This window comes from Heptranchias perlo, chromosome 5 (assembly GCF_035084215.1).
Source record: "Heptranchias perlo isolate sHepPer1 chromosome 5, sHepPer1.hap1, whole genome shotgun sequence".
NCBI classification, from domain to species: domain Eukaryota; kingdom Metazoa; phylum Chordata; class Chondrichthyes; order Hexanchiformes; family Hexanchidae; genus Heptranchias; species Heptranchias perlo.
This window is the reverse complement of record NC_090329.1, coordinates 120,188,875-120,209,238: the sequence shown is the minus strand read 5'-3', so window position 1 is coordinate 120,209,238 and position 20,364 is coordinate 120,188,875. Positions and strand designations below refer to the sequence as shown.

Here is a 20,364-nt window from a genome sequence, read left to right as displayed (position 1 = left end):
TGAGTACAAAAACAAGAAAGTTATGGTGAACCTTTATAAAACACTGGTTTGGCCACAACTGGAATATTGTGTCCAATTTTGGGCACTGCACTTTAGGAAGGATGTGAAGGCCTTAGAGAGGGTGCAGAAAAGATTTACAGATGGTTCCAGGGATGAGGGACTTCAGTTACGTGGATAGACTGGAGAAGCTCCTTAGAGCAGAAAAGATTGAGAAGATTTGATAGAAGTGTTCAAAATCATGAAGGGTTTGGTTAAAGTAAATAAAGAGAAATTGTTCCCATTGGTGGAAGGGTTGAGAACCAGAGGGCACAGATTTAAGGTGATTGGCAAAAGAACCAAAGGCGACGTGAGGAAAATCTTTTTTACGCAGCGAGTAGTTATGATCTGGAATGTACTGCCTGAGCGGGTGGTGGAAGCACATTCAGTAGTGGCTTTCAAAAAGGTATTGGATAAATACTTGAAGGGAAAAAATTTGCAGGGCTACGGGGAAAGAACAGGGGAATGGGACTAACTGGATAGCTCTTGTAAAGAGCCGACAGGGGCTTGATGGGCGGAATGGCCTCCTTCTGTGCTGGAACCAGTCTATGATTGCCATGAACTGCGAAAAGTCATGTTTCCCAATGCATTTTTTCCTAGCAGAATCAGATTTGTTGTTGACTGCCCATGTATAGACTTTTGCTGAATTGAGTTATTTTGAGCACCATATTGAAAATTTAAAAAAACATAGTGCCTGTACCATAAAGTGAGATTCTCTCAGCCTGTCACTAATATGTTGTGTGCTGTGCTGTAGGGTTGCTGGAGACCAGAGCCAGAAAGATGGTCCTGTTTATAATCTGAACCTTTGACTGATTGTAGACTGAATTGAATAAAATGGGTGAGATGAAATGGCTGGAATGGTATGAAATGGAGCTTGGAAATATGCCAATTGAAATGGTGGAGAGTCTTGTTACAGTATTTACAATAAATTTGAATTTGTTGGGTGAGGTGGTGGGAAGATGCTCAATGTACTTTGCGGAAAGTTTTTTTTTTAATATGCTCTCAATAATCAACATTTGAAATTATTACAAAACATTTGTGCTTACTGCACACTCCAATTTACTTAAGCCAATTACATCTGTTGCAAAGCATGACCAAGATTTAACTTCTAAATGATAAAAGTCTGAATACTGAAGCCCATTATGTAGAGGTATCCTCGTGGTGCAGGATTTTTGCACACATTGGGAGAGGCAAGATTTTTAACAAGTTGAGTGGTGTGAATACATTATGTACATAAATGATTTTTGAAATTTTTTACCTTTACACTTAAAGGGAACGTCTTCATATTTGTGGTATTTTTTACTTGAAATCTTTCTTACAACCAATACATATGTTTAGGGGAGATAAATGTTTGTCAGGGGATAAAGCAGCCAGGGTAAGCCCTCTCACATTGTAGGTTATTTTTCTTATTTTCCCCTCCCTTCACCTATTCCCTTTCCCTGAATAAACAACGAATTAATGGACTACAGATGGACATGCTACCGTTGAATATCATCAGTTTTATGATAGTGTCAGGGCTGAAGCCTTTGCAAGAGTTGAGAAAAAGACCTCTATAAAGCTTGGTAAATTTAAATTGAAGATCTGTGAAGCCTCTCTGGATTTGTTCCGCTTCTATCTTGGCAAATAGACAACACCTATCATTGGGCTATTGACAAAACTCAGCCAAGTGATGATGTATCAGGTGTCCACATCAATATTGCAAAATTAATAATGAAATGGCCATTTAATAATAAATATTGCTTCCTCTTTGAAACATGATCTTAATCTTCTAGAATAGTGATTTGCCTCAGGACAGGCATTGTGCTGGGATTAGAACATTTTCAGTCCTGCATTTTTTGTCTTTCCACATCAATTAAGATTGGCAGTATTTTGGAATACATTTTGAGTTTTTTATAAAATATTCATTGGTATTTTGTGGACCAGTAGAAGTTACAATCAGTATAGAATTATAAAATGACAACACTGAAGGAGGCCATTCGGCCTGTTGTGCCTGTGCCAGCTCTGAAAGAGTGATCCAATTACCCCTGCCCTTTCCCCGTGGCCCTGCAAATTTTTCCCCTTCAAGTATTTATCCAATTCCCTTTTGAAAGTTATCACTGAATCAGCTTCCACCACCCTTTCATGCAGTGTATTCAAATCTGTAGTGAACCCAAAAAAGACACATGTAATGTTCACCCTTCTTTGGTCTGGTGTTTAAATTTTGTTTGTTTTATTTCCTTCCAATTCTTAACTGCCACTCCTCATTTTTCTTCCTTCCCTGACCTGTGCACTAGCTGTGGCTGGGCTGCAGGGGTTTAGTAACGTGTTCGGCCACTACTGCTTGGAACTGGTTGCCAGATGTGCTGGAGCGGCCTAAGGAGCCGCTCTAGCACATCTCTTTTTCCCTGTCGCATTCTTGAATTGGCGAAGGCAGGAGGACTGTTGGGAATTTTTTCTTTTCCCTCCCCTTTTGGTGAAACCATTCTGTGTCTTAAAGCAGTGGCTTCATCAACCAGCAAAAGGAATTCCAAATGTTTGGACTTGCATCCTAACCTGGCTCTGCAGCATAAATGAGATACTGGTTAATTGAGCGGTGGAATTTCTTCCTTCATATGTGAAGACTAAGTTGCAAACTACAGAATGCAATTCAGAAAGATAAAATGTGACCTATGAAATAGGGGTTTCCCTTTTTCATGCTATAGTGGCAGCTGGAGCCAAGTACCAAATTGTCTGCTGTGTTTGGCTGTTTGTCAATATTTTTAAATATTATGAAATTGAAATGAGAGGACAGATGTCCCTGCAGCAGACACACTTTGGGGAAGTGAAGAGAGTCGATTCTCAAGTAAACCTTTTTGGCAACTCTTCACAATCAATTAAGATTTAAATCTGCTGACCTGTGTACTGAAACCTTTTGAAATAGGCCTCCTTGCGCATTAGCAGTGTAAGAAAAGGCTATGAGCCCAGGTGCTTTTTTTGCTACAACTTAGTCTAATTCTAAACTTGACTCATTCTAAAATGGGGAGTGTCTTTTTTTGCCTCTCCATTTGCAATTTAGTAATATAATTGGAAGTTTGATTAAAGGGCAGAATGGAGTCTGCATTTTCTCCACATTGCCATCCCTTTCTCGGTTTCTATTTTTCAACCTAATGTTTTAACGCAAGATTTCAATTTTAATGTGAAATGTCATTTTTAACACAAAGATGGAGTTTGATTCATGATGACCTGGAAATATCTTGACACTGTGACTGTGGAGGAGCATTGTTTTGTGGCAATATGGCACGCCTAGCTTTTTGTCAACCAACTAGCAGAGAATCCACCACCAGTAAAAGGTTAATTATCCACTTTCTAAAAAAAGAGAAAAAGGTGGCTAATCCAGAAATATTGCAGTTTATCAAACATGGTCATTAATCTCAATTGCTGACATTCTATCAATATGATGTGTGTGTTTGTTTTAATATAAATTGCCCAGTTTCGAACTCAGATAACCAGTTTGGGGATATAAGGAACCATCTACACTGGGTTTAAGCAAATATATGTTTGTACAATAAATTTACTACCTGGTCCTGAGACAAGTTCGGCAAGTCCATATTTTCTTGTGACACAAAAGTGTACAGATTTCAGGAACTTTCAGTAACTATTCATGAATCGTAACTTCACCTCTTTCCTCTTCTCTGTGCCCCAATTAATTTCTCCTCCTTTCCTGAAGATGCTGAAGAACACTCCGGTTCCAAGGGCATTGGCTGCTCTCTCTTTACGCTCGCCTCTCCCTCACCTCTTGCCTGTGGAGGTCAATTGTAGTACCATAACTGCCACCTCAGATCAGCTAACACATCACTGTGGGATTAACCTGGGAGCTTGTTTGTGTGGCTCAGTTACATACTGTGTTTGCTAACTACAGATAACTTTCTATCAGAACTCTAAATAAAAACTGTTATTTCTAATATTGCTGAGCTTGTTGGAAGATGGTCAGCGTAGGATCTGTTGCTGTTGAGGTTTGCCTCCTTATTAGACAGAAGTAAGCCTATAGAAATTGGTGTCATGTGTTCAGCTGTGAATAGCTCTGCTTGATGTTATTTCAGCTACTAAAAGGCATACGTTCAAATTGTGATACATTTGGGGAATTTACATCGTTATATCGAGTCTACAGCACAAAAAGAGGCCATTCGGCCCAACTGGTCTATGCCAGTGTTCATGCTCCATAAGGGCCTGCTCCCTCCCTCCCTCCCTCTCTACTTTATCTAACCCTATCAGCGCAACCTTCTATTCCAAACTCCCTTGTGCTTATCTAGTTTCCCCTTAAATGCATCCATGCTATTTACCTCAACTCTTGTGGTAGTGTGTTCCACATTCTTACCATTCTTTGGGTAAAGTGGTCTCTCCTGAATTTCTTATTGGATTTATTAGTGACTATCTTACATTTATGACCTCTAGTTTTGGACTCCCACACAAGTGGAAATATTTTCTCTACGTCTACCCTATCAAATCCTTTCATTATCTTAAAGACCTTTATCAGATCATCCCTCAGCCTTTTTTCTAGAGAAAAGATCCCCACCCTGTTCAGCCTTTCCTGATAAGTATATCCTCTCAGTTCTGGTATCATCCTTGAGAATCTTTTTGTACCTTTTCCAATACAGTTCTGGTCTCCATATTATACTTTCTATAATATGGAGACCAGAACTGTGCGCAATACTCCAAGTATGGTCTAACCAAGGTTCTATACAAGTATAACATAATTTCTCTGCTTTTCAAATCTATCGCTCTAGAGATGAACCCCATTGTTTGGTTTGCCTTTTTTATGGTCTTATTAACCTGCATCACTACTTTTAGTGATTTGTCTACCTGTACCCCGCGATCCCTTTGCTTCTCTATCCCAATTAGACTATTATCCAAGCAGTATGAGGCCCCCTTAGGTTATAGTCCAACAGTTTTATTTGAAAATCACAAGCTTCCGGAGGCTTTCTCCTTCGTCAGGTGAGTGTCGGATTCCTTGAAAATTACCACATATATAGTCACAGAACAATGCCTGGTGATTACATATAATCTTTCCAACTGCCCGTTATCAAGGCAATCAAAGGTATTAAATAGTGTTCAGACAGTTTCTAATGTTTCTCTGTCTGAACACTATTCAATTCCTTTGATTGCCTTGATAACGGGCAGTTGGAAAGATTATATGTAATCACCAGGCATTGTTCTGTGACTATGGGCCCGATGTTAGCAGGGCGCGTTACCCACGCGCCTGATAACCCTCGGCGGGAGGGTTATCAGGCGCGTGGGTAACGCGCCCGGTGAAATTAGTCAGCTTCCCGCGCGATTGTAGCATCCAATCCACTAATTGGATCCACTTACCTGCTCCTCCGGGTTCCCCACTGCTGATCTGCGCGTCGGGCGGACTGCGCATGCGCAGTAAGATCTGTCAGCTGGAGGAGCTCTATTTAAAGGGGCAGTCCTCCACTGACAGATGCTGCAACAAACAGAAAAAAATCACAGCATGGAGCAGCCCAGGGGGAAGGCTGCTCCCAGTTTAATGATGCCTCACTCCAGGTATCAATACATGGGGTGAGGAGGAGGGGGAGGACAGAGATCTTCCTCCCGGCGGGCGGGAGGAAGCGGCCTGCCTCTGCCACCAGGAAGGCCTGGCTCGAGGTGGCAGAGGAGGTCACCTGCACCACCAACATATCGCCCACCTGCATACAGTGCAGGAGCCGCTCCAATGACCTCAGTAGGTCAGCCAAAGTGAGTACACTTACTCTATCCCCCACATTCCGTCTGCCACATCACCGCCCCCACCCCACATCTCCTTCTGCACTGCCAACACTACTCTGTCACATCACCCCTCATACCCACTCAAACCTCATCCTCATCTTACCTGCACCTACTCACCTTGCCAGTACTCATCCCGCCACTACCACTCAACCCAATCCTCATACAATCTCATGGCTCTATCTCGTACTCACCCTCTCATGCATCTCTTTCACAGTCAGCCTCACTCAACCTGCCACTACCTGTGCTGCAGCCACAGGGCATGCATCACATATGTGCAGTAGGCAGCGTAAGGCAAATGTGTCGTGAGCATGAAGGGGATGCACAAGGGTGTTTGAGGGTTTGTCATGGTTGTTACTTATATTGAATTTCTGACCAACTCACATTACATATTATATTGGCACCACTACTGCAACGTCTTCGCGAATCTTGTCTGGTCTGTGCAATAATGCCCTTTCCTGAGGATCACTATGAAGATCCACAATTGATGCCATCCATTGTGTCACTGCAGAGTGGGTGTAGGTGTATTTGCAGGGCTCTTTTGTGCAGACAGCTGAGAGACGTCGGCGATGTCCCCGGTTGCACCCTGGAAGGATGCGGAGGAGAGGTTGTTGAGGGCAGTGGTGACTTTGACAGCAACAGGTAAGAAGATGGTGCTCGGGAGCAGCTTGGCATGAAGGAGGCTGCAGATGTCCACGACTGCATGTCGAGTGACTCTGAGCCTCCGTGTGCACTGCTGCTCAGAGGTCCAGGAAGCTGAGCCTTGGTCTGTGGACCCTGTGGCGAGGGTAGTGCCCTCTGTGACGCATCTCTCTCTCTGCGGTAGCCCTCCCTTCTGCTGTGCAGGTGGATGTGTCACAGCACTCTGTTGTGGAGCTCCACGTGTCAGAGGTGGATGGCGAGGCTGGTGATGCTGTTCGCCCTTCGAGGAGGTCATGACTGCAGCTACGGCGGCCCCCATCCGGAAGATGTACATCTGAGGGGGTCTGCAAGGTAGGTACATGTCTCTGGACCCCGGGGTAAGTGTGCAAGTTGGTGACTTTGATTGTCAGGAGGAGGGTGGTGGAGGCCAAACTTTGTCCCAAGTGACAGAGTGGCCTCCTGCAATGAGTGAGGGTCTCCCCCACCCCCCCCCCCAACCTGTCAAATGGACCTTTGCAGCTGCCACAGGCTGATAGCTGCAACAGGTCCATTTGAACTGGGAGTGTTTTCCACCAGTGTGGGAAACAGTCCCAGTTTGCTCTAAAATCCCACCCCTCCTCACATAATCCCTTAATCAGGTCAGTTAATGACCTGAACAAGCCAACTAAATACTTTCAAGTGGCATCCCGCTGGCTTTAATTGCCTGCGGGATTCCCACCAGCCTGCGCGCGCACGCCGACACGTCAGCGGGGAACCTGGAAGTGCGCGGGTTTGAGGCGGGCTCCGGGATTTCACGATTTTCGGGGGCCCCCCGCCAGGAACGCACCCGATAGCGGGTGCTAAAATGCTGCCCTATATATGCGGTAATTTTCAAGGAATCCGACACTCACCTGACTAAGGAGAAAGCCTCCGAAAGCTTGTGATTTTCAAATAAAACTGTTGGACTATAACCTGGTGTTGTAAGATTCCTTACATTTATCAAATGGTGGAGCAGGCACGAGGGGCTGAATGGCCTACTCCTGTTCCTATGTTATCTATATTGAAATTCATTTGCCAATTACACACCCATTCTGCATTTTGATGCATTCTTCCTCTCTATTAACTACACCCCCCAATTTGGTGTAGTCCACAAAGTTTGAAATTGTAATTCCGATTCCTGAGCCCAAATCGTTAATATAAATTTCTCTTCTGATCATATCTTTGTTTCTTTCTCTTTCCTCCACCCCCCCCCCCCACCCCCACCTTCCCATGACCCTGTCCAATTTCTCTGTGTAGCTTTAGAAAGTAACAATCACAGCTCTGCTGGGAGTGGGGCAATGGTGACTAATTTCTACTGAATACCTTAATAGTTATGAGACTCAACTTGACATTGTGGCTAGTACATAAATACCCCAGGGACCATCAGAGAATTGAAATGCGGCAGATTGCATTAGAATGGGGATGTTTACCCTGGAACTATTCCATCATAAGTGCTGCTTCAACAATAATGGGACACAACCTGATAGTTTTCCTGGAGAATATTTCCAAAAGGGCCTTGGCATCCCTTTAAAGTTTGACCTGCATGTAGTACTGTAGATGACATTACATCATTTATGAGATGCAGCACATGACATCTGTCATGGCTGATGCATCTAGGACCTGTACTAAAAACAACATTTTATTTTGTTTGTAAAAGGAAGACTTGATGCCTTCTCCCATCCTTCATAAACTCTTCTATTTCTCTGATCCCTGAAGAAAAAAAAATCCAATTTTTGGAATGCAAAAGCAGCCTGTTAGAGACTGCCATTTATACTTTTTCTCTCTTTCTCCTCACCCCCCAACTCATCACCATCCAAAGTGTTGTTCTCTTTGAAAGTGTTGAGGCAATAACCTTGATTTCAAAGCCATGAAACCAAGTTAACATCTGGTGCTTCTATGAGTTGCATCATTAACTTTTTTTTTCATCCTTCTCCTGCTGTCTTTATGCTGTACAATCACATTTAATTTAGACCAGTATAGATGACTCTTAAAATCGTCAATATGTTTTTAATAACATTAAATGGTGCATCCTATTCCCTGCTGAGGAAAAAGGCAAGCAGTGGGCTCTTGCTTTGCTCCTCCACAGCCGGCATGCTGGGAGGTGGAAGGTCACAGGCCAAGGTCACTCGTGATTCACATTTTCATCTGTCTCTCTCCCCTTCTTCCCGCCCTTTGACAGCGTGACCAAAATCAGTAGTTTGCCAGTGAGGATCCATGGGCTCGATTTTACAATGGTGGCAGGTTGGGGGGGTGGTGGCGTGTGGCAAACCCCTCATGGTCGTGTTTCCACGTGATCACGTTGATTGGTGATGATTAACGTCCTCTCTGGGTTTCATGCCCGGCAGATAGCCTGATTGACAGGCTGGCTGCCATCAGGAGCTGTAACGCGGGGTGTGAGAGAGAGAGAGAGAGAGAGAGAGTGTGAGACGTCATCCAGCATGGACTGGAAGACCGGGGGTGGGGGAGCAGGAAATGGAAGATCTGGTGCTGGACTGGAAGACCCGGGGGGAGGAGGTGAAGAGGAGAACATCAGAGTGGGGGACATCGGAGCAGGGTGCAAAGGTAGGTTCATTTCGTGTTTTCACTTCCTTTCATGGTTTTTTATTTAGTTTCTTTCTCCCTGATCCGGCCCTTCACAGGTGTGAATCAGAAGCGGTGGGTAACCTGCCCAGGTAAGTTTAAAATTTTTTTTTAAGTGTTTACTCTTTGGCTCTTTAACTGTCATCTGGCGGGACTTCCGTTTTCGGGTCGCCCACGAGCGCACAGGTGGGTCCCTGGGAAACTCTGAAGTTGGCGGGTTGGAGCCGGCTTCTGAACTCGAACGGGATTTCCAGGATTTTCGGAGCCCCCCTCCCCCCAACGCACCTGCAATTGCCTCCTAAAGTCACCCCCCATGTGTCTGTACTGATTGTCTATCACTGATCTGCTGCGTGGAATTTCTCCTTGCAAGAATCCATTAAGTTACATCTGTTGAAGGGTAAGAAAGAATGAACCTGCATTTATAGAGCGCCTTTCACATTCTTGGGACATCCCAAAAAGCTTCACAACCAATGAATTACTCTTGAGGCATAGTTACTTGTGTAGGCAAATGCTGTAGTCACTTTGTGCACAGCAAGGTGCCAAAAACAGCAAATGAAATGAATGTTACTGTTCATGTTAGTTGAAAGGTGAATATTGCTAGTACATTGGGAGAGCTCCCCTGCACGGGATCTTTTACATCCACCTGAGCAGGCAGACAGGACCTCGGTGTGACATCTCATCCAAAAGACAGCACCTCCATCAATGCAACACTCCTTTAGTACTACCTTAAAGTGTCAGCCAAGATTGCATGCTTAAGTCCTGGAATGGAGTTTGAACACACAACACAACCTTCTAATTCTGAGAAAAGAAAGAACTTGCATTTATATGACTCCTTTCACATCCTCAGGAATTTTAAAGCACTTTAGAACCAATGAAGTTCTTTTGAAGTGTAGTCACCGTTGTAATGTAGGAAACGCAGCAGCCAATTTTGCGCACAGCAAGGTCCCACAAACAGTAATGAGATAATGACCAGATAATCTGTGTGTGATGTTGGTTGAGGGATAAATATCGGCCAGGAACACTGGGGAGAACTCCTCTGCTCTTCGAATAATGCCATGGGATCTTTTACGTCAATCTGAGATGGCAGTCAGGGTTTAACGTCTCTTCCGAAAGATGGCACCTTGGGCAGTGCAGCACTCCCTCAGTACTGCACAGAAGTGCCAGCTCAGATTATGTGCTCAAGTCTCCACTGGGAGCTGAACCCACAACCTTCTGACTCCGAGGCAAAAGTGCTACCACTGAGCTTAACTAACACTTAGTGTCGAAGTTCATCTACACTCAATAAAAACAAATAGTCATACTTTGAATTTCCAAAATGGCATTTATATAGAGAGTTTACTTCATATCTCCAAAACAAAATCAGTGATGCCACCTGAGTGCATTGTATGAATTATTGACCTCTATAATTAATCATAAAGGGAGCGCAACAAATTACCGAAGGTGGAGGGATGGACCGACAACTAATAAAAGGGAAATGTTTATTTTGTAGAGTGCATCCATTAGCCAACAGGTCTCTGTTTTTTGGGGATACCCTGAACATGTTGGTTGTGGAGAATGTCATCTGGGCTTTATGCAAGGTCCTTCTAATAATGATTTCTATGAAGCAATGGGAAACTCTTAAATGACTGGAATGCACAATATTATCGTTTGAGTGTAAATCCAATCAGCATTTTGGAAAATCCGTACTATAACTAAAATACCAAAAATGTACCACCGTTCTAGTTGCTGAGATGTGCAGTACATGAGCAGTGTTCCCTCCTCTGAGGCAGAAGTACTTTGTTTCCCAGCAATGTTGATATTTCATTCTAAATGCATTTAATTTTTTTTGTGAATCTGACTAAGATCATATTTGCAAACTAAGATTTTTAAACTTTCTGCTGACCAGAAGGTTTAATTTGATCAGCAGTACACCCCTTTTTTTAAACAAGAGAAAGATAAACTTGAAATTTATTTGCCTCTTTTTAACGCGATAGATTGTCCTACTGGCATGTTGGCCCTTGAGTAAGGTCTCCCTCACTTCTAGGTCGCTCCAGTGATGTCGCTTATAGAGGACTGCTCCGTGCAACCCAGAGTAGCTTCGTTTCAAACAGTTGGGGATGATTTGAAACCACCCTTGGGGCTCTTCAGAAGCAATCTTGCCCCAGAAACCCATGCAGGAGGTGTGATTTCTGACATTTGGATGGGTTTAGAGCAGCCCTCTGGCTGGTTTGAAGTTGAGCTTCCAGGATTTTTAAATGGAGATGCTCTGGGAAGTTGCCTGTTGGTGTCACTGGCGTGGTCTAGGAGTGAGGGAGAGCCCACTTGCCATGCCCACAGGAAAAAAATTGGTGTTTTCAAAAACAAAAAGGCAAATAAAGATAAGGAGGTTGATTTTTTTTCTTCTACTTAAAAAAACAGGGGAGTGCTAACGATAACAATAATTTCCCCTAGACTTTTTCTCTAAGAAGGGGAATTATTCCAAGGCCTTTGCTGATTCTATGCTTGATCGGTGCCAGGTACATAAGTATCCTGGGTGAAATTCTTTCTTGTTCCATGAGGAAGGCTCTGGCCTGTGCTGTGCATCATCCTTAATGTACAGTTAAGATCAGGAACTTGTGATCTGGTATTTTTAAAAGGCAATATTGTTATAAGGATAGACACTATTCAGCAAACTTAACTGACCTAGAAAACACTTCACTTCCCCCCTTCCTTGGCTGTAGGGAGGATGTGGGTTGGGCGACTAAAAAAAATAAAGGGGAAAACTGAGAGGAAAACATAATGTGCAAAACAACTCAAATATAGATGATACAGTATGTTCATTCATGAGGAGGAAGCTTCACAGCAACTCCTGTACTGCGTAGTGCTTTTAAGTTGCCTTTCAAATTGATATGGCACCAGTCATGTATTGCCATATGTTATTTACATAATTATATATATTTGTGTGTGTGTATATATAATTACACTGTCAGTAACTACTTTAATGTATGGTAAATGGTAAAAGCAGTTATTACGTACAGCTGTCTCCACTGTAAATCGTGGGATTGTATGAATGCTACTGTGACGTGGCATTGGGAGGAGTGATACCCATTGCTCTGTCCTGCATGTGTTTTTGTGGTGGGGTGGGGGGTGGGGTAAGAAGTGTCTAAGGAATTGAAAAATACAGTTGGTAAATGGAAAGTGTGTATGTTTTCAAAGTACTGAAGTTGCCACGATATAAAAGTGGGAGGGCAAAGCTGTTTTTAAAAGAAAATTATGGGATCGTGGTTTGTATAAAACAGGGGCATGGAATACAAAAGCAGAGGTAATGTTAAACTATACACATTGTTTGTTAGGCCACAGTTAGAATATTGCATCAAGTTTTGGGAACCCTGCATTAGGAAGGTTGTTGAGGCCATGGGGAGTGTGTAGGAGAGATTGACTAAAATGATAACTAAAACCTCACATCTTTGCTATGAGAGATTAGGGAAACTGGGGCTCTTTTCACTAGAACAGAAGTTTAAGAGTAGATCTGAAGGTGTTCAAATTTGAAAGGCTTTGATTAGGTAAATAGATTTCCACTGGTAAGTGAATCAGACTAGAAGGCATGAATTTAAGACCATCATAAAAAGAACAAATTTAGAAGATAGAACAATTTTTTTAAATGGAGGGTTGTACCCGCAACATTAGTGGAAGCAGAATCCATAAGAGCTTTTAAAAGTGAAGTGAGTAAGTATTTGAAAAATAAAAAATTTGAACAGGGTATGGGGAAAGGGCAGGGGAAATGAGACTGAGTCGATAGATCTTTGAGAGGTGTTGCAAGGCGATCAGCTGAATGGTTTCCTCAATGCTGTAAAATTCTGATTCCATTATTTATTTTTTTTGCTCTTTCAGTGCGAGGATGCCGCCCTGGAAAAATTGTACAGATGACCGAGGCTGAAGTACGAGGTCTGTGTATAAAGTCAAGAGAGATCTTTCTCAGCCAACCTATCCTCTTGGAATTGGAGGCGCCATTAAAGATCTGTGGTAAGGAGACACTTGCTGTTACTTTGGACCTTAGATCACTGCATTACCATCAACAAATAGGTTCAAGGCCTAGCTTTGAATCTAACTCTCATGTCAAATGAATTTGGCTAGTTTCCCAGTAGATACAGATCTATACACAAAACTGTCCACAGTTCAGTGAAAATCAGCAGTTTCTCAGAGGTCATATGAATGGTTAGTATGCAAAATGGAAATATCCCATTGGGAGAGCAGGCAATAATCCTCTGAGGCTGGAGTTAAGGCACATTATTATGCCCTAGTGAAAGCGAGCTTTGTGCTATATTTGACTCGTGCTGTACTAGACCTGGCAATACTTGATGTTATTGAGTGCAAAAAGTGGAATTTCCCCAAGGATTTACACCCATTACCTTGGAGAGCAAAAATGCTCTTGTAAGAATATATGGCATCACCTCCAGAAATCTGGATAGGTAAGGCCTTTGTGCCAAAAGGGGGAGTGAAAGTGCAGTTAGAAATACCTTAATTACCCAGTGTTCTTGAGGTGTATATTTTAAAATTGACAGTTAAAAGCAGCCATCAGTTTGTTGGTGACTTTCTCTTTCTACATAGTTGGTTTCATCATCCAGGAAAGAGGGCACATAAAGGGAAAGCACATTCCCAGCCCCCTCCCCAAGAAAGAAGATTGGAATGGGTGAAATATGAGGGAAAGTGAACCAAGATGGCTCTCATGCATCTCCTGATTAAGAGGGGACAGAGGCCTAGGAGGAAATTGTTGGCCTACCTTGTAGTTGAGGAATTCCAAGTGGCACTGGTACTTTAATAAATGTTTTCAAATTCCTAGATAGCCTTTGTTACATTGAATTTTTGTTGCAGCCAGTGCAGTAACATCTGTTGCAGCAAACTATTACAGTATGGTTTTTACAGGAATTTAGCACAAACTATTAGTAACATCCTTGCTATTTATTTCTGTTTACAATTCTGATAAAATGACATTGGAGCACAAGAGTATATAGGACTTCACAAGATCATTGGAGTCAATTGGCTGGTACTATACTATACTCTCTCATACTCTTAAATAACTTATTTTGCCAAAACAAACTGTCCAGCTCCCTGATGGTGCTCCTTTTGAGTTACCTTTTTTAAAATAAATAAATATATTTGGATTTAGACTTGTTTTCCAAGACCTAATGGGCTACCTATCTGCTGATTTTAAATATAATTGGCACAACAGTACTGTTCATCATAATGCCAAATATCAGGTCAGGGAAACAAGAGTGTTAATTTACTGGGAGTTACCCCCCCCCCCCACACCTTAATGAGGTTCTTGGTTTGACTTTCCTTTTGAACTAGAGCTGCACTTAAGCATTGTATATTATGGAGACAATTTTATTTTAAAACTAGCTTTCAGTTTTCAAAAGTTGCAGGCAGCTGGTTGAATTTTTTAAATGACCATGTGATTAGATCATCTGGGAGAAGCCATTGGCCAGCCTTGAGGGAGACAGATTGTGGCCCCTAGAAATCAAGTTTTTCAGGAAGTTAGTGGAATAAATTTCAGGAGCTCAAACGGTAAAGTATTTGTGGAAGACAACATGGATGTATGCTAGGGACCACTGTTCATTTTTATTTGGGAATTGAGTTTGAATAGGCAAAAATCTGTTGGGTACTGTAAGGAATTTTCATACTGTTTCTCCTAGATTCCTGAAAATCTGGCCTTTATTGGTGATTTAGTTGAACTATTCACCCCTTGGGGGGATGGGAGGGGGGTTATTATACAGATATATTTGTGGTTGCTGCACTTGCTATTAAGGGAGCCAGTCTGAAGTGGTGTTTGTTTGGCCAGGCTTAATCCCATTCCAAGAACTTCAAGCACAAAATAACCATAGCTTTAATTCTGCATTCTCATGCAATTTTTCATGGATACTAGACAACGGAAAGGTTACTCTGAACAATTAAGGTTGTCCTGCCGAATTCTGAATGGGATTAAAAGTGTTCTAACAGGCCTTTTGTGTTCACAGTTGGGTGTTCTGTTGTAATACTTGCAGAAGGAATTTTTTGTATGGGTCTGTAAATGTTAAACTGGGTTGCTGGCTCTGGATTAAAGATGTGATTTGAGTTTCTTCCCCTACTCTTACCTTTGGAGTTTGGTAAAGCTTTTATTAAAAATTTCTTTAATATTCAAGGCAGGGAGTGTCTGTTGTATTGATACCTCATAAAGTACATTTACTTGAAGTTATGCCAGTAACAGTACAGAACATGCTGCGCTCAGCATGTATGCTAATCTATGGAAACTAAAATTCTATTTATAGTCAACTGCCAGCAGTAACCTTATTGGCATTTTGTGTGTCAGTATGAAAGCCCTCCCTTCTCCCCTGGTCATACATTAATCTGCTAGTACTGCTATCAGCTGGCTACCAGGTCCATAACCCTAGGTAAGACTTCCTCCAATTTGTTTTGCTTTGTCTCTCCCCACATGAGCATAGCTAAGTTCACTAACCGTGGCATTGGAGGTGAAGAGTCAAACCTGTGTCCCACAGTCGCAGTTGGAGCAAATTAGTACTCCACCATGATGTGCCAGTGTGTTGCCATCTCTTTAAAAACTTTTGGCACATCAAGCCTATTCTTCCATTGTACTGTTTGCCCTGCCAGGGATTCTACCCACCTTATTTAATATCTTGAGAGGGGTGAATTACCACCATTTCAAACAAACTCTATTTCCCTCATGCTGAGTTGAGCAAAACTTTAGGATAACGTTGCACGTATGTTAATCCTCCACTGATTAGATTTCCATTGTCCTAGCTGCACAGGACCTACATAGAATTCTGTCATCACTGGCTATACTTAGGACGGTTTCTTCCCAAGTATGGTTTTGGATAAGGCTAGTAATTTTTACTTCTATCCTATTTCTGTAATCATAGTCTGAGTTGTAATCTGCTTATATCTACATCATTTGTGTCTTGCAGCAATAATTTCACTAGTGGGAAAAAAAATCTTAATTCTTTGAGTGTTTAATGATCACTTTTGTTTTAAGTTCTGATATTTTTGTTGCTGTTCAGTAATCATGGTTCAGTGTCTTTTTTTAAGGTAGGTTGCCCAAAATCTCAAACTGTACTTCTAATGTGGCCGTACAGACTCAACAAATCAAATGCCCTGGACGTGCATCCCAATCCTTAATTAAACCTAACTGCATCAGCTAGAGTGCTTCCAGTGAATGGTTGATAGTTGCACTCAATTGTTTTCTCTTTGCTAACAAGACAAACAAAAATAGGACCTGTTTATTATGTTACACATTGTGCTTTAACATTTAACCACTTTGAAATCCATCTATCAGCTCCTTAACTCATCCACTACATTACATTAATCATCTGTAAGGGACTTTGTGTCATTGGCTAATCTTACAATATTCCTGGAAGTACCCTAATATCCTTTTTGAAGGTTAAATATCACTGAATATTGGAAATAGCAGGGGAGCCAAAACTGATCTCTCTTGACCTGTCAATGCTACCTCACAATTGTTTTCCCTTTATCATCTGCTTTGTAGTCAATTAAATTTTCAGTCAGTGTGTCAATTTGCTGTTAATTTCATGGAAGTCTGTGTGAGTGTCAGAAATTATGCATGGGGGACAGTTGCAATCTTGCTTTTAGCCTTGGTGCGTGCCCTGATTCGGCCGACGAGTGACCTCAGTCTTCAGGGGACTTTCATTCTATTTATGTCGGTGCCCTGCTGCATCCTTGCTCCATCCTAACCAGGAATGAGAAGACTTTATATTGTTTGCTACTATTGTAAAGAAGGTCCCGGTTCCCTTGGTGGGGAAAAAATTAAATAGCGCATCCTTCCTCTTCCTGCCAGGAATGGGGCCCAACCCAGATAATGTGAAGTATTTACAACACATAGCGTGGGTGCTAATAGTAAGAGTACGATTCACGCACATCTCTGGATATCACTTCTGTCGAGAAAGTAATGGGAAATTTCAGGGGTTGTTTCTCAAATTTGGGAGGAAATTGTATTTTCAACACCTGAAAATAAAAATACAGGAATTTATCAGGAATTAAGAACTGATTTTAGTGATCTCCAAAATGTCCCCATTACTGATGTTAGACTGACTGGACTTATGGACCCTTCAAGACTTGCTCACTGACGTAGAATCTGAGACTTGGAGTTCATGACTGTTGTATCTTCTCGCCTACATAGTATTGTGAGCTGCTTTTTTGTGACTACTTGGTCTGTGTGCAACAGTGGGAGAATTTCTAACAATGTAATTTTTGCTTCTTCTGATTAGGATTTAGATGACTAAGTTTTTCTTTTGAACATACAAATAATAACTTAAAGGCTCAAATTTGTCTCTTGCACCCCTCCCCCCTTCTTTCTCACCCACCCCGTTATTCCATTATATGTATGTGATATGCTAGACCTTTAGATTGGAGCAGGAGTCATGCTAGTAATACTTGTGCGCTCTGCTCCTTACATGATTGAAGCCACTTTAACAGGCCATGTGTGCATTTTGGGGGTAAGAAGAGAAACTAGTTGCCGTGTATAGTGAACTGCCACGTGCCCTATTGCAGTGTGTTGGCACCTTCTTGAGTGAGCAAGCCTGGTCACGATGTGGTGTGCTGTCACACCAGATTTATTTGGCATTTAATTTACAAAGCTAACAAACGCGCACATCAAAAGATACTGCTATAAACAAAATGTCTGGCAACTGGTAAGGTATAGATCACTCTCCACAGCATACTCTCCCCTTCCCTGTCCCAAGACAATTAAGTACCTTTTTACTGGTGAAAGTACTCGAGGGGGGAAAATAAAAATACTAATTCTGAATTAGTCATTGATCAGACTCTGAAATGTAAATCACAAAGTATTTGAAAGCTCTAAGGGAGAGGAGGAACTCTGCCAAAAAAAAACTTTTGCAAGTTACTTGCTGTTTTCTGTGCCGGTTAGACAACCAAGTGTTGGCGACAGAGGGCAAGTGCTGTTGCAGAAAGTCAGTGGTGACATTGTTGTACACCATTGCACATCGTAAAGCGATCTGTATTTCCTGCCAAGCTAGCTAAAACAAAAATGAAAAGGGAGATTTATTCACGTGATCCCTTAGATTGCATAATAGTGTTTCTGTACAACTGTATGCAAATGTGGACATGAGCATACCCAGAGCAGTGATTCACATGACGATTCATTCTTGTAATTGAGACAAGAAAAAGCACGAGTTTCAAATCATTCTGTGGACTTGAAGATACAATTGTATTTCTGTATTATATCTTCCACAATACAGTCAAACGCAAAGCTGAGCTACAAGGTAACCTTTTTGATTTTAATATAGATGTGCATTACTTACAGGTTTATAAAATCTCCTAACCAGACTTATTGGTTGCATCTATTGTCAGTTCTCAATTTGCCCTTCAGGAGAGCCATCATTTGCAAGGCTATTTTTAAAATTTCAATTGGGAACAGTTCCTCCAAGGCACTGTAGCACAGTGTACTACTGAGAGCTCTGCCTGCAGCGCACACCCATTTAATAAATGAACACAGCATGCCATTTGTAGTCCTCTGTGGACATGCAGCATTGCACAACCAGGTCACGATGAGACAATAAAGGACTAGAAAATCTACTCTCGAGGGGAGAGTTGGAAAATAAAGACAAAGTTGTGTTTTGCATTGATCTAGATGGAAGAACGAGAAACCAACAAGTTCACTTTACTGCAGGTTACTGAAGAAAACAGAACAATACAGCGCCTGTCTCTAAGACAATTCTGACAGAAACAGAACTCCCAAATGAATCTCGTAGGCCATACGACAAGGGAAAGGACCATCAGGGCAATTAATTCAGCCCCATCCAGATACACTGCAACCACATGTACCATTACAACTTAACCACGCCATTTCCAGAGACAGGCACAAAACAGAAGATAAAAATCTATAACCAACTTAGGAAAAATGGGAAATTCCTCTCCGACCCTGAGCCAATCGAGTAAAGCTCTGGAAGGTCACGATAGCCCATTACTCTTCAACCCAGCTGATTAACAACTTCTACAACAGCAGCAGCAGCTTGCATTATGTAGCACCTTTAACATTTTTTTAAACAAGTACCAAAACACTCCACGCATGGAAGTAAACAGAGAAATGGATGCCAAGGCATAGAGGGAGAGATGGGGAGGAATAACTGATAGCCTAGTTGAAAAGATGGGTTTTGATAAGGCTATTAAAGAGGGAGAGATAAGTTGAGAGTCAGAAAATTCTGAAGGGACTTCCTGAGAGTGAGGCCAAGGCAGCTGAAGGCTCTGCCAACAGGGGATGGGGAGTGGTGGGAACCCACAAAATGCTAGATTCAGAGAACCAAAGGGTGTAGGGGGGCGTGTATAATACTGCAGAAGTATTGTGTGGCAAGGCTGTGGAAGCATTTGAAGATTAAATTTAATATGTCGAGGGACAGGTAGCCATTGTATGTCAGTGAGGAAGGGCGGCTTAATGCAGGGCAGGATATGGGTGGATGCGTTTTGGACAAGTTGAAGTTTGTGCAGCATGGGAGGCCAGAAAGAAAGGTTAATAGAGTACACCCATCTTAACGTTTGACCAATCTTAGTTCATCCTTCCCAAAAGACACTACAGTCCCCATCAAGGCATACAGTTGCTTCTTAAATGATTCCAGAGTTTTCACCTCTGCTATTCTACTCTTTTCATGATTTGATCACTGTTTGTGACAATCCTGACATCAGTTCTAAATTTTCCTTTTACTATTTTGATCTTGTCTTCTGTTCACCTCTGCCCTTCTCTCTGGTGTCAGCTTTGGCTCAGTGGTAGAACTCTCGCCTCTGAGTCAGAAGTTTGTGGGTTCAAGTTCTACTCCAGGGTCTTGAGCACAAAATCTAGGCCGACACTCCAGTGCAGTACTGAGGGAGTACTGCACTGTCTGAGGTGCCGTCTTTCAGATGAGACATTTACCGAGGCCCCGTTTGCCCCCTCAGCTGTACGTAAAAGATCCCAAGGCACTATTTTGAAGAAGAGCAGGGGAGTTCTCCCTGGTGCCCTGGCCAACACTTATCCCTCAACCGACACCTTAAAAAAACAACTATCTGGTCATTATCACATTGCTGTTTGTGGGACCTTGCTGTGTTGCCGCATTTCCTACATTACAACAGTGACTACATTTCAAAAGTACTTTATTGGTTGTAAAGCGCTTTGGGATGTCCTGAGGTTGTGAAAGGCGCTATATAAAGTCTGTCTTTCTTTTTGTTTACCTTGAAGTAATTTTCTCAATCTATTTTTCTGTACCATTTAGTACTTCTGTAAGGTCACCTGTCAAGGCAGATAAGCCCGTTCTCTGCAGTTTCTTCATAACTCGATCCTCGTCTCTTTTCGTGCAGTACCTCCAGGGCCTGAATGTCTCTCTTGTTTGTGAC

General features: G+C 42.2%; 1 protein-coding gene across 1 annotated transcript in view; it reads left to right on the top strand.

The window, feature by feature from the left end:
* ppp1cb (protein phosphatase 1, catalytic subunit, beta isozyme) overlaps nt 1–20,364 on the top strand; it is a 106,206-nt gene that overhangs the window by 47,124 nt on the left and 38,718 nt on the right. The window contains exon 2 of the mRNA XM_067985134.1: nt 12,865–12,996. Within this exon, the coding sequence (XP_067841235.1) occupies nt 12,865–12,996 (132 nt within the window). The remainder of the gene's footprint in view (nt 1–12,864; nt 12,997–20,364) is intronic.